This window comes from Lissotriton helveticus, chromosome 1_1 (assembly GCF_964261635.1).
Source record: "Lissotriton helveticus chromosome 1_1, aLisHel1.1, whole genome shotgun sequence".
Taxonomy (NCBI): Eukaryota; Metazoa; Chordata; class Amphibia; order Caudata; family Salamandridae; genus Lissotriton; species Lissotriton helveticus.
The window spans coordinates 20,420,955-20,435,198 of NC_136057.1; the positions used below are offsets into that span (position 1 = coordinate 20,420,955).

A 14,244-nucleotide genomic window follows, 5' to 3' on the forward strand; every position below is an offset into this window, starting at 1 on the left:
AAAGTGAAGAGTCGACATGGCACAGGTGCATGAGCTCTGTGCCCCTAGAGTGTCTAAGTCCATTCTTAGACATTGTAAGTGCAGTAAAGCCATAAAGAGTGTATGGTCTGGGAGTTTATCATTACAAACTCCACATCACCAGAATGGCTGCACTGAAAACGAAGAATTTTGGTATCAAACTTCTCAGCACGTTAAACCCACCGTGATGCCAGAGTGGGATTTAATGAAAAATTAACACAGAGGGCATCTTTGAGAAGCTCCCTGAAAAACAACCTACCACTAGTGTTCAGACTGAGTAGCTGCCTTCAGCTGCCACCGCCAGACATGGACCTGCACCCCTGGGTCGAGAGTCTGCTACTCTCGGGGGCCTGAAACAATGCACATCCTGGGACAAGGTGCCAAGCCTCCTCCCCCAGGATGGGCAGGGTCAACGAAGGGGGAGCTTCAAAGGCTTGCCGCCTTTGTGAGCTTCCCCAGGCTTTCCCCACTGGTTCTGACCCCCACTTTGGGTGACATGAATAGGAAGAGAAAGGCAGAAGGCAGCTACTGCGTAAAAAGCCAAGTGTTGGGCCTTTTCTCAAACAATGCTTCATCATTGATCTGTCGCAAATCCAACTGGAAATTATTCCAACCCACCAGGCCCAAGAAATGAAACAAACGTCTACCAGTTTAAGCCAGACAAAGACTTGGGATCCTGGCCTGGTGGTTATTGGAGGGCCATAATGCCCTTATAGGGCTGTAGTAGGCATTCCTATCAGATCAGTCTGGTCCTGAATTATGTAGCGCTCTCTGCATTAACAGAGAGAACTTGAAAAGAATCTGTTCTTCCATGGAGAGCCAATGCAGAGGACACAGATGCATAGTAATGTGCTCTTGTCTGGGAAGCCAAAGGGCCAGCCTCGCCGTCACATATTGAACAGTCTGAAGTTGTCTCAGCAGGCTGGCATTCAGCCATTGGCATAGTCCAACCTGCACATAACCAAAGCCAATATCACGGTCATCCTAGCGCCGGAAATGAGAGGAAATGCAGATTTTTTTTGCCATACGTAAAATGACAAAACACAAGCACACCACCGAGATAATTTGGTTATGGAAATACATTTTATTATCAAATTTGATCCACAAGTTCTTTACAGAATCTACTTGGGTATCTGGTAGAGACGACCCTACAGGCCAGCGGGCATCAAACTTACGAATTGTGAAGGGAAAGGGGTCCATTGGTGCCCTCTGCAAACTATTCGGGATTCCGCTTTGGAACCACTTATTAACCAAATGTCAAGTCTTGTATCCCATCGCTCCCACCACCAATGTAGGAAGCTGGCTCTTTGTGTGATAAATCAAGAATTTAATATACCGTGTAAAGAGTGCAGGGGTTTCCTTATGAGTGGACAGGGGTTGCTATGGCAATCCCAAAGTGGTCTATTAGGGGGTAGTGTGGTCGAGCAGCCTTAGGCTTAACTCGGAGGGTTTGAAGACATTTGCAAACATGTAAATGATCAATAAATGACACACAAGACTCAAGGAGGGGAAAGGAGTTGGCTCAGGCGGTCGACCTTGAATTTGGGGAACTAGATTAGAGTCTCTGCAAGGATACTGAACAGCCTGTGATTCTGGGCATATCACCTAATCTCCCCGTGCATAGCAAATATTAATGTGTCCTCGTGTAACACAACTGGTGCTATGTAAAGCGCTTTGATACCTGATACCTTTGGGTCAAGTTCGTCCTATATAAAACAGCATACTTTTTTTTTTTTTTTAAAGTAGGAGATCCACACCAATTCATAAAAATAGGCCAGCACACAGGAGGCAATCGTGGTCGCTCTAGTGAAGTTTCTAGGATGGGTGTGGAGAATCCGATGCAAGATCGAAAGCAAGTAGACTGCAACAGTGATGATTTGTATTCACTGTCTCCTACTTTGCTTCTTCCGCCCTGGCATGTATTATACCCCTCAGCCAGTGTTGGGGTCCATGGTTTTAGAATTTTAGATGTAATGAAAGATCATTTCTTTTAACCACCGTTTTAAAACTTTTTATCCCAATAAAATGTGTGTAAGTTTTTAATAACTAAAAACAAATTTGCTTGTCTTTTATCATGTATTATCATCTTGTCGCGTAATGTCATTGTTAAGCTTTGGAGACTATGTATATATTGTTTTTTTCTTTTTTTTTCCTTCTTTTTTTTGTGATGTTATATATTTATTGTCTTTCATGATCAGTATGGTCGAAAAAAGACTTAAATCTGAAAAATCATAAAAATAGCAAGTATCTTTATATAGGTTTTGGCATCAGAGAAAGATCACTCGGGTAAGTACATTTTGAAATATATAGTCTTTTCACATTAAAAAGCGGACAGTGCAATTTCTGAGTTCTGCAATGCTATTCTATGGAAGGAAGAACGAGTTCTGCAAACTGGTATAGTACAGCTACTTACAAGACCAATCTCCAGGAGTTAAGATGATGGTGGGCAAGGTCCAAGACAGCACCAACAGTGCACCACCAGCAACACGAGGATGGCCGGGTGCAGGGTACAAAACAGAGCCGGGAGCCCAACAGGTTTCTATGGAGATCAATCACTGCAACAAGAGGCTGCAGGCTCTGGCTGGAAGGCCAGTCAAGGTGAACCAACGGAGGGGGGAGGGATTCACGGCTTGCGATCCTCGAAGACGTAAGGAAACCCGAGGTCCTCTTCTCGCCGGGTGCGATGAATGTAGAGGTGTCTTTAGGCGAGGTGTCTTTAGGTGATGCGTCTATAGGTGCCGGGTGAACTTCCCGGGAGCAGTTGCGGGCGAATGTGCCCGAGTGCAGAGGCAGAAGGCAACATTGGGGAGTCCCCGAGGGGTGAAACCATGATGGACTCAAGCTCCGGAGGGCTGGGAGACCTGTTAACACAAGTGGCCCACTTCAACTCGGGCTTGAGTCGGCAGGAGCAGTGGTGGCGTCAGGTGTTAGCGGTGCCAGAGGCCTCAGTCTTCTCTTTTTGAGTTTCTGCAAAGAACAACTCTGCTATTCTTCAGGAGGTCTTGGTCTTTAATAAAGGCAGGCAGTCCTCCCAGGATTTGGAGGCACACAGCTGCAGGATAAGTAATGTTTGGCACAGGTTCAACAGAGAACGACAGACAGGCCAGCAGGGCTGGGGCCAAATCAGGTGCTCTCTTCAGTCTTCTGCGGCTCTTCGTGTCCTTTGTAGGTTGTTAGGATCTGCTTCTCTGGTGCCAGGTGCTACCCTAAATACTGAATTTAAGGGGCGTTAGGGGCATGGGCCGCATAACCCTCTCCCAGAACTCCTAAGTATGCCATCCCAAAGGTGGCTACTTTTGAAAGATTGTGTCCAGTTCACAGAAGCCCACCGTAGGGGTGGCACTAGCCTGGAGGTGGCACGCCTACCTGTTTAGCTAATTTTCCCACCTGTCCAGGTGCGGTCCTGGACAAAGGGAGGCGGCTTCCTCTCCTTGAGGAGAGCCAGATTTGCATTTCAAAGGCAGCTGCTCTTTAAAGCTTGCACCCTAGGAGGTCCCATCAGCAGGTCATCCCGTGGGAGGGGACGCTACACCCTCTTCTCAGATCGGCTTCTGGGTCTCCTGGGAGCAAAAGGCTCTCACCCTAGGAGGTTAGAACAGCATTTTGGGTGGCAGGCCTGAAGAAGCCTATCAGGAAGAACACCAGCGGCTGGTAGGTTTTCAGGGGACACCTCTAGGGTACCCTCTGGGCACATGTATTGGTAAATCCAACGCTGGAATCAGTGTGTCTATCAATAAAAGATGTTTGATACCATCGATCCCTACTTTCAGTGAAGCCATCGTGTAGCTGGGGAACTCGTTTTCATCAGTGTCCAGCACTTTTTAACATGGCTTCTGTGGTCACTTGTACTGGCAGTAAAAGGACTGACCAGCACAGGGGCATATCTGTTCATGCAGGTGTGGCCTCACGTAATATTCGGCACCCTGCCAGGGGATGTCAGGTCTGATGTAGGGGTGACCTACACATTACATGCAGTGTTAGGGACATGGCACACAGGAATGTATGAGATGTCGTGTTTTCACCTTTGTCTGCACCAAGACACGCAGCCTGCAACGGCAGCTTTGCATGAGTTTGGGGAGGGGTCCCGTTGGGTGCCACAATTCGTGCTGCAGCCCTTAGGGACCCTCTTTAGTACCTTAGGACCTAGGTACCAGGGAACCATTTACTAGGGACTTACAGGGGAGGGGCGACTAACATTTTGGGAAAGAGCTCTTGCACTGGGGACTTGGTTGGAAGGAATCTGATGCACTTTCAGTCGAAATCACATCATTTACTAGGCAAAAAGTGGGGGTGACCATGTCAAAAAGGGCCAATTTCCTAGAACAAAATTGTGCCCGAGATCTCAGCTCCTTACCAACGTGTAGGTAGCTATCCTTCAAGTGGGGTGAAAATATCTAACTATGGACGCCATGCCAGTAGGTGAGCCAACACTAGGGTTTCAGCCACCAGATTCAAGAACGCTAAAACTGAGCTGCTGCTGTGGATTGTGAAACTACAACCCCCAGGATGATGGGTACTGGGGGCCAAACTAAAGGCTGCTTCCTAGCACTATGCTCAGACTGCCTGAAAAAGGCTGGGGTGAGCCATCATTTACAGGGAACACAACTGAGTTTTAGGTTTGCGGGATCTGACTGGAACCCACATTCGAAGCACAGAGCTAGAGAGGATGAGTCCTGCCCACCCTGGAAAAGCAAAGCCAGAAACTTGTAGGAGACTGTAACTTGTGGAATGAGGCGTTCTGCTGGCTGACACCGCTGCACCAGTTACTTAGAAAACCGGCGACCATTTCCATAAAAAGACTTGCAAAGTGCCTTATAGCATATGTTTTTTTTTTTTTTCTAACGGTAACTAGCTGTACAAATTCAGTACTGGAGCAATGTGATCAACAAGCATTGGCAAAGCCAATAGGTCATGCATATATGAGCTACTGCCTTTCGCAATGTTTTGCAACCTGCTGTCCAGCAGCGCAGATGCTTTGCAGTGTGACTAAAACAAATTTAAGAAAGCGTAACGAAGCAGCCAGAGCAAAAACACTTTTTTTTTTTAAAGTACATTGTCGCTGGATGCATCATAGTCCTTTTCTGGTATTTGTTCCATGCTACACAGCACTGCTGTAGATTAACAAGTGGGCCGGCAAAGGGGAAAGGGAGGCACATTTGCGCCCTCCTCGTAATCACAAGTAAAGAGGCGATATTAATCGTTCACTGCTCAAGAAACGACAGAAGCAGCAGGTGTCACGCAGTGAATGTGAAAGCACCAACAATCTATTAGGACCTCACCCCTTCACTTTATTTTCAAAGTTTGATATAGCACGAATGTGGATCAAAGGCATCAAGGAGCTGTCCCAGCGAGGTCGGTCAGCGAGTGGGACAACGCTTGGACAAAGGAGCGAGGATGCAAAATAGTATTTGGGCCTCACTAATTTCTGTAGGATGGGGTATCCACATGTCAAGGGGCGCCTGACAAGTGCTCAAAACACGCCCCAATACCCCTTCTGGCAGCAGAATCACTCAAAGAAAGATAAAATGGCTTTACGAAGTGAGGCAGCAACTTTGGTACATTCGATGACCGAAGATACCTGGAAGTCTCTCTCCAAACGTCTTCCGCAGCCCCTACGCAAGGGATCCATGTGAAAGCAAATCCGCCCGCCTTATCGCAGGCACCCAGTACAGCTTCATCAATCAACAGCAATGACAACTTGGGGGGACTTCCAACTTGATAGTGCATGAAGAAACTGGAACTCCATTTATAAGTGACACTTTAGCACTACGGCCACTAATTTGCTGGTTAAAATGCTGGCTAAATAAAGACTTGATTTTAAACCACCTACTCCTGAGAGAGGCTTTATCCCTGGATAATATGGTCAAAATACCATGGCTAAAATATTTGAAAGACTGTTTCTTTGGCATGGGGCGTCCAGAAATCTTTTTAAATCCTGATTCTATTAGGATCGCTGATGTAGAGTTTGTGAGGAAAACTTTTTACCTTTCACAACGCATGCATCGCGAAGAGGTAGAACTAAACAAGCCTAGTGTCCGGAAACATGCGATCTTGAAGACTACATCTTCCATGGAGCCTTATTTATCTTGGCCGATGCCGGGTTTCGATCGACACCTGCTAACTAGGTTCCGACTGGACTATTTCCACTTCATGTTAACCGTTCCAAAGGTTCTCACCGAGGCCAAGTGCTACCCTCCTGCGGCTGCGACAATGAGTCTCCGCAGGACTTGGTGCACTTTTTATTCATTTGCCCCTTTTATGATTTACCTCTGAGGTTTTACCTAAAGCCCCTTCTAAAAAAACTGAACTTCACCCAGGTTAGACCAACTCTGTGTTATCTGCAACTGTTAAAGCCCGAAATTACCCTATTTGTAATCAGCTTTCTAAAATCTGCCCTAAAATTTAGAAATAGTATGGAGGGTTAATTACTTAGTACTGTCATTATTATTACATTCGCTTAACTGTGATTACTGATTTTAACATGAATTTTATACGTGGTTTGATCTTTTATTACCTGTACAACAAGTTTTACTGTGTTATTTATTAATTATCTTGTGCTTTTATGGTTGTTTCTGCTTGAATAACCGAATAAAGATTTTGAAATGAAATGACAGACTAAAGTGTGCTGTGGGCAGAATTCAGAAATAAAACCACCTTGTTCCTGAAATATCGTGAACTCTTATTTACTGGTGTAAGCAGTCGCAGGAAGGGAATCCTACAGGTCTGCTGGTTTTCCAACTCCCAGCGTGTGCAGTTTTTATGATTTTTTTTGCCCCAACTGATCATATTTAATGTGGTTGTATCTCCTCCATAAGGAGGAGCCGGATGCTCAACCCAACTGCTGCGGAAGGGGAGTATTGTGGTGCGAGTAGAAAGCACTTTTCATCCAGGTAAGGTCGATCTAGCCTGTCTGATCAGAGACTGTGGCAACAGGAAGTTCATAGTTACTTGTATGTTCTCAGAGAATCACTCACATTCTCAGACCAAATCAATGGAGTAGAGGCTGATAAACCCTCAGTGCCTTTACTGCAATAATATGAGGAGATCCAGAGCTGAAGGCTCAAGAGTTGAGGGATATTTGCTGTTAAGTGCTCACCATCATCTAATACACGAGGACCTGCAAACACTCAAAGCAGAAACTACAAAATACTTCAAAAACAAAGCAGACTGCAGACCTCTAAGGTTCATGCTTTTGCAAAGCGCAAATGAACCAAAAGATAAACTAAAAAATACTGAAGCAGGAAAAAAAATGAATGAAGTTTTCACAGTGCAGTTGCAACTGAAACACTAGCCGAAGACTGGACAGACGTGCACTGCGCAGAACTAGGGACCCATGAAAAAACCAATACACTACAAATGCTAACAAGCACTGGCGTTGCCAATAGGTTTCGCATTTGGAAAGTTGGAGCTATTGGTTTTGTAAATGACATTTTATATTTATATATTGTTATTGACAATGCCAATAACGATATATAAATATAAAATGTCAATTTACAAAAACAATAGCTCCAACTTTCCAAATGCGAAACCTATTGGCAACGCCAGTGCTTGTCTTGATAAGGTCCAGGCTCGCCTCCCGAGAGCTGTGAGAGGCAACACTCCCTCTGGAAATAGTGATTAGAAACCGTATTTACTGGTCATGAAATGTAGGCCCAAAAAAATTTAAATGCCGCTGGTAAATACAAAAATGCAAACCATATTGTTTTCGTATACGATAAAGTGACATTAATATCCACGGTAAACAAAAGGCACTAAGGTAATTTAACGAAGAAAACGACATGAAGCAGACCCACTTTGGTGGAGCTTCCCCGCCCCCGTTTAGCCTCAGCTGTGAACAAATTCCAAGCACTGGGGAATGCAGTGCAGATCTGTGCAGAGCGCTGGAAACCGGATGCGGGCCTCACTCAGCTCTAGTCTAGCAAGAGAATGCACTGCACCCTTTCGGTGCTGGTGCCGGGAAACTTGCACGCTGCTGTTTTGATGGCAGAGAGAAAAAGAGACATTTTGGAGGAAGGCTAGAAGTACAGTTAGCACAAATAGTTTCATTAGTTGAAGAAAAAGGCACACACACTGTCAAGCTTTTAAACTAGAAAGCAAAGTGCAAGCTGTCTTTAAAGAGACGCGGGAGTAAAAGTGAAAGCAAGTGAAAGCGATGACACGGCCGGGCGGCCGTGAGACGTGATCTGTGGTGGGGGAGGGGGAGGGGCGGTTGTGAACGAATAGAGAAAGTGTAATATAAATCAAAGAGGATGGCGTAAGATACAAGTATGGAGAGAGCGGCAAATGAAGTAATTTGCAGGGAAATGTTTCTCAATGTTTATGAAGGTAGGCAGCACAGGACTGCAGATTGCTCCTATAGCCACGACCACTCAAATTATGTAAATAAACCGGTCTGTGACGTAAGGCTTAAGAGGGTACAAGGGAAGCCGGATGCGGGCGGGAGAGCCTGGTGGGGGGGCGGGAATGCGAGCGAGGGGAGGAGAAGTGTGGCAGGCAGATGCGCGGAGGGAAGCCGGATGGGGGCGGGAGAGCCTGGTGGGGGCAGGCGGATTAGGGAGATGCGCGTGCTTGTGTGGTCACGTGACCCGCTTTTGTGGCCACGTGACCTCACATGCACTGTGAAGAAACCGCAGTGGTTTCACTAGTCGATCGAGCCCTTGAATTTTCGCCTATTACATTCGCAAGCGAATGATAATAGGCGAAACCTAAAAAGCATTGGCAATATCCATAGGCCTTGCTTATAACAGAGCTCATCTTCAGTTACAGGTCAGTTCAGGTAGTCAATAGATCAGTCACTAACACATCCTTACATTCACTCATCCATTCAGCCTTCCACTGAGCTTTTCTTGCATCCATCCACAATAAAACATATGCATTCTCAACAAGGGTATAGAAGAAAAATTAACATTTTTAAAAAGAAGACAAAATGCTACTCCATAAACATGAAAACCATGTGTGTGCAGTTACAAATAAGTGAAAAATTACAGACATCAGCGAGCAGCCATCTTGGAATGGTATGATATAGACTGATTCACAGTGGAACCAATTCTAAAATGGGTGATGTGTTTCCAATTGTGGCTGCCATGTTAGAACCATGAAACAACGCTAGACTGTCAACGACACAGATTATATGGTAGTATGGTTCAGACGCAGTGGCCATGCAGGGTGAGCTGTGCTGCAAATTAAATGAATAGTAAACAAGAGACCTGGCAGCGTTATCTAGAGAGCTTTTGAGCACTTTCCAAAAATATTTTAAAAATAAATAGAAATAAAGAAAACAACCCTTGGCAAGCCTAATAGGTCAGGTATTGCCTATATGAACATTTCGGCATTCCCGCAAAAATTAAAAATACAGAGAAAGAAAACAAGCACTGGCAAAGCCAAAAGGTCAGGTATTGCCTATATAAGGTTTTTAGCACTCCCCGAAAATATTTTGAAAAATTAAAGAGAAAAAACAAGCACTGGCAAAGCCAAGAGGTCATGCCTATAGGACAGCTACTGGATGTGACAGTGTTTCAGCAGGTCATCGTGCTTGATTTGTAACATTTAGCCAGGCTGCCTTTACAGCGTGACTAAAAGACATTGGCAGAGCCAAAAGTTCTTGAATCGGCGAGACCTACTGCCTTAGCCAATGTTGGATTCTTTTCTTAAATCTTGCAACTGGATACCCCCCCAGGGGTGATTAGCCGCACTATATAAATACTGCTTGACCGACTGATTCATCTAATAAGCAGATGTTGCCATTGCAGCCTATAATTCTACATCGTCCCCTAAAGTCACCCGTCTGCTCATTAGAGATGCAGTGTTTTCAGATCAGCATAGTCGCTAAATGCATCGGGCTAGCAACTGGTTATTAAAAGCTGAACCGGGGTGATTGGTAAGCGACCTGCCGTTTCTTTCCAGTTTTACATTCTGTTCACTGAGTGTACCAATTAAGGGATGTTTACTGGTTAATCCATCACCCTAGCTATCTCAAGATGGTGCTGGGGGACCTTTACCCCCCCAAACTGAAATTCCCTCCGAGAAGGAGCGTTTACGCACTTGTGGAACCACAAACCCAAATGCGTGTCTTACAAGAACCTGCCCGCCGAGCCATGTAGTGCAGATGTTTTTCTGGGCTTTGCTGAGGCTAGGTAACAGCCCATATGATGGTAAGCAGGGGCAAGAGAATGTATTACTTCACTGAATAACAAAAGAAGGAGTATTGTCCGAATGATCCTCTCGGCCGCACTCGCAGAGTCCATGGGGTCACCATACCTGAGCTCCTTTCGACCCAGCACTCTAATGTCTTTGCAGCACTCTCGCACGTCTGTTGTTGTAGCCGAGTGCCGCTCCAGTTCCGGGTTATCCAATGTGATCTGTTGCAAAAGAAGAACAGAGTTTAAACGTCTTGGGAGCCCCAATCTAACTACCTTCTGCACCAAGAAACCTTCCAGATAGTGAGCAAATTAAGAATGCTACGAGTCAGTAAATCCGTCTACCCCCTGCCACTTGGTCTTCGGCCCATTTCATTAACAGAATCTAAGACTAACCCCTTGTGTACTGGGTGTGTAAAGTTTGAACTCAGCCAGTGAATCTGTGCATGGTGCCAATTTCCCAAAACTCTTTTTAAGACTGCCATTTTTTTTTACTAAAAGGCGGCTTTGAGGCATTGTTTTCCTGCCTTTTGTACAATTTTCACAGGCTCAGCTTTTTATTCAATAAAAGCTTGAAGGTTATGTTAGCACGAACACAGTTAAATGTTACATAGTTGTGTTTACATTGAAAGCAAAAATAGATTCTAATGAGAAATGTTTAGCTTATTTTTGTTGTAGTATTAACTCACTATTGCAGGCCTCTAGCCTCTTATGCTTAAACCCTGCTTAGTTTACTTTTTTTTAAGCTTTTCTGTGATTTACTTCTAAATTAACTTGCAAGCCTTGCCAAAAGGATGTGGCACTCACAACTGGTTAAAAGAGAACCCGGGCCAGCTGCTAAAATTAGTTAAGACGGCTGCATCTGCATTTTAGTTAAGTGCCATTTACGTGGCTTTGTGTTGCGTCTTATCCAGTGTTTGGCTTTTGAATGCCTCATTAGTTACACTAAAGCGGGCAGTGCCTGCATAATGCATCTTTCACTGCCATGGTCTGCATTATTCCACATTTGGTTTGTTTAGCTGCATGCCAGGCCACTTCCTTACACAGGCACTGGGAGGTGCTATCCTAAGTTAATACTCTGCGTTACAAGTACCTGGACTTGAAGCCAAACTCTAGGAGCTGTTCAAACCCAGGGACGGTTCTAACTCATGTACGATTCAGCGCTGCTTTTACTTAAGCCAGCGTTTGAGGCCGAGTCCATTTTGTCCACGACTTAAACATTCCCTAGATAGATGATACGGATGAAAATCAAAGGCAATGAAGTACTACCCAGCATGCCTCAGTCTGCTCTGCATACCCACATGGAGACGGATCATTCATTGGCACGGTATCGGTATAGAGGTATCTGGCACTCACTGCGTCTCATCCCCATCCCTGCTCGAGAAGTAAACGCTAGGTTACAGAAGTGAAGCGTCGACCTCACTAGCCTTGGGGCAACAGACTGGCCTTGTGGCAGGTTCACCTCAACAGCCTGACCTTCTGGCGGGTTCACCTCACTAGCCTGATCTTCTGGCGGGTTCACCTCAACAGCCTGATCTTCTGGCAGGTTCACCTCACTAGCCTGATCTTCTGGCAGGTTCACCTCAACAGCCTGATCTTCTGGCAGGTTCACCTCAACAGCCTGACCTTCTGGCAGGCTCACCTCAACAGCCTGATCGTCTGGCAGGTTCACCTCAACAGCCTGATCTTCTGGCAGGTTCACCTCACTAGCCTGACCTTCTGGCAGGTTCACCTCAACAGCCTGATCTTCTGGCAGGTTCACCTCAACAGCCTGATCTTCTGGCAGGTTCACCTCAACAGCGTGATCGTCTGGCAGGTTCACCTCAACAGCCTGATCTTCTGGCAGGTTCACCTCAACAGCCTGATCTTCTGGCAGGTTCACCTCAACAGCCTGATCTTCTGGCAGGCTCACCTCAACAGCCTGATCTTCTGGCAGGCTCACCTCAACAGCCTGATCTTCTGGCAGGCTCACCTCAACAGCCTGATCTTCTGGCAGGTTCACCTCAACAGCCTGATCTTCTGGCAGGTTCACCTCAACAGCCTGATCTTCTGGCGGGCTCACCTCAACAGCCTGATCTTCTGGCGGGTTCACCTCAACAGACTGATCTTCTGGCGGGTTCACCTCAACAGTCTGATCTTCTGGCGGGTTCACCTCAACAGTCTGATCTTCTGGCGGGTTCACCTCAACAGTCTGATCTTCTGGCGGGCTCACCTCAACAGACTGATCTTCTGGCGGGTTCACCTCAACAGACTGATCTTCTGGCGGGTTCACCTCAACAGTCTGATCTTCTGGCGGGTTCACCTCAACAGTCTGATCTTCTGGCGGGTTCACCTCAACAGTCTGATCTTCTGGCGGGTTCACCTCAACAGTCTGATCTTCTGGCGGGTTCACCTCAACAGCCTGATCTTCTGGCGGGTTCACCTCAACAGCCTGATCTTCTGGCGGGTTCACCTCAACAGCCTGATCTTCTGGCGGGTTCACCTCAACAGCCTGATCTTCTGGCGGGTTCACCTCAACAGCCTGATCTTCTGGCGGGTTCACCTCAACAGCCTGATCTTCTGGCGGGTTCACCTCAACAGCCTGATCTTCTGGCGGGTTCACCTCAACAGCCTGATCTTCTGGCGGGTTTACCTCAACAGCCTGATCTTCTGGCGGGTTCACCTCAACAGCCTGATCTTCTGGCGGGTTCACCTCAACAGCCTGATCTTCTGGCGGGTTCACCTCAACAGCCTGATCTTCTGGCGGGTTCACCTCAACAGCCTGATCTTCTGGCGGGTTCACCTCAACAGCCTGATCTTCTGGCGGGTTCACCTCAACAGCCTGATCTTCTGGCGGGTTCACCTCAACAGCCTGATCTTCTGGCGGGTTCACCTCAACAGCCTGATCTTCTGGCGGGTTCACCTCAACAGCCTGATCTTCTGGCGGGTTCACCTCAACAGCCTGATCATCTGGCGGGTTCACCTCAACAGCCTGATCTTCTGGCGGGTTCACCTCAACAGCCTGATCTTCTGGCGGGTTCACCTCAACAGCCTGATCTTCTGGCGGGTTCACCTCAACAGACTGATCTTGTGGATGCAGACTTACCTCAATAACACTGGCACATCAGACCACCTGTTTGATGCAGCATCGCCTCACAGCAACAGAATGGCATCATAATGGCAAACTCACCTCGCTCGCCTTGGAGAGAAAGTCCACTGCATTCTCCGCCTTCAGGAACTCCATGAGCGTAAAGCGGTGATAAAGGGTGAGGTCACCATCCGCGTAGCCCTCGGCCTAGGACACAAGAGAAGAAGGGGACAGGGTGAGGGCAGGAAGGAATTTAAAGGAAAGAGATGAGGTGACGGAGGGTGAATAATGGAGTCAGAGTAAAGAAGTGGCGCAATTTAGGGTAAAAACAGACGTGCAAAGGAGCATAGCTAAAACAAGGCAGAAGGCAAGTGAAAGGAGGAGAGACCGGGTGAGAAGTATCAGGGAAGGAATGAGGAGTGGTGCTAAAGGGCATGAGAGGGAAAGAGTGAATATCATCGATCCTTCTTACACACCGACTGCTCTCACACACAAACTAATGTGATATTCCAGCACGCACACGCCTATGCTAGAACCTCCAGTCACGCTTCCAAATGATCACACGCAGTGGTCCATGACTCATTTGGAGGTATAGCACTCTTCCTTTTCGCAGAGGCTGCACGCACTCTGTAGCCATCCATTCATGGATGTTTCTTCTTGGGTTTTAGTAACTGTGAGGAAATGGGGTGTATTGTGTGGTGTGGTTGTGCGGCCTCGCCCTGCAATACACTTACTAACCCTTTACGCTCCAGTAGGTTTCAGCTTTAAAACCCTCAGCTCAGCCCTGAGTAGGCATGGCACTGAGCAGCAAGGCTTACACAGAGGAACAAGTGTTAAGCATTTACAGAGCACCAAAACAATTGAAGAGATTGACAACACAAGAAATCAGACACCCATTTATACAAATGAGTTGTATTTTTATAAGAATTTAGATAGGTAGACTTTATAAGCAATACTAAAATCAAAGCAATTTCACTCAACCATGAGCAAGCCTTGGCAAAGTCAACGAATTGGACACTTACA

At 46.5% G+C, this 14,244-nt stretch overlaps 1 protein-coding gene across 2 annotated transcripts in view; it reads right to left on the bottom strand.

Moving 5' to 3' along the window:
• The window catches only part of FTSJ3 (FtsJ RNA 2'-O-methyltransferase 3), a 167,827-nt gene that overhangs the window by 101,453 nt on the left and 52,130 nt on the right, over positions 1–14,244 (bottom strand). For both annotated transcript variants that reach the window (XM_078673959.1, XM_078673951.1), the window contains exons 9-10: positions 13,324–13,428; positions 10,276–10,376 (exon numbers count right to left, since the gene is read on the bottom strand). In XM_078673959.1, the coding sequence (XP_078530085.1) occupies positions 10,276–10,376; positions 13,324–13,428 (206 nt within the window). The remainder of the gene's footprint in view (positions 1–10,275; positions 10,377–13,323; positions 13,429–14,244) is intronic.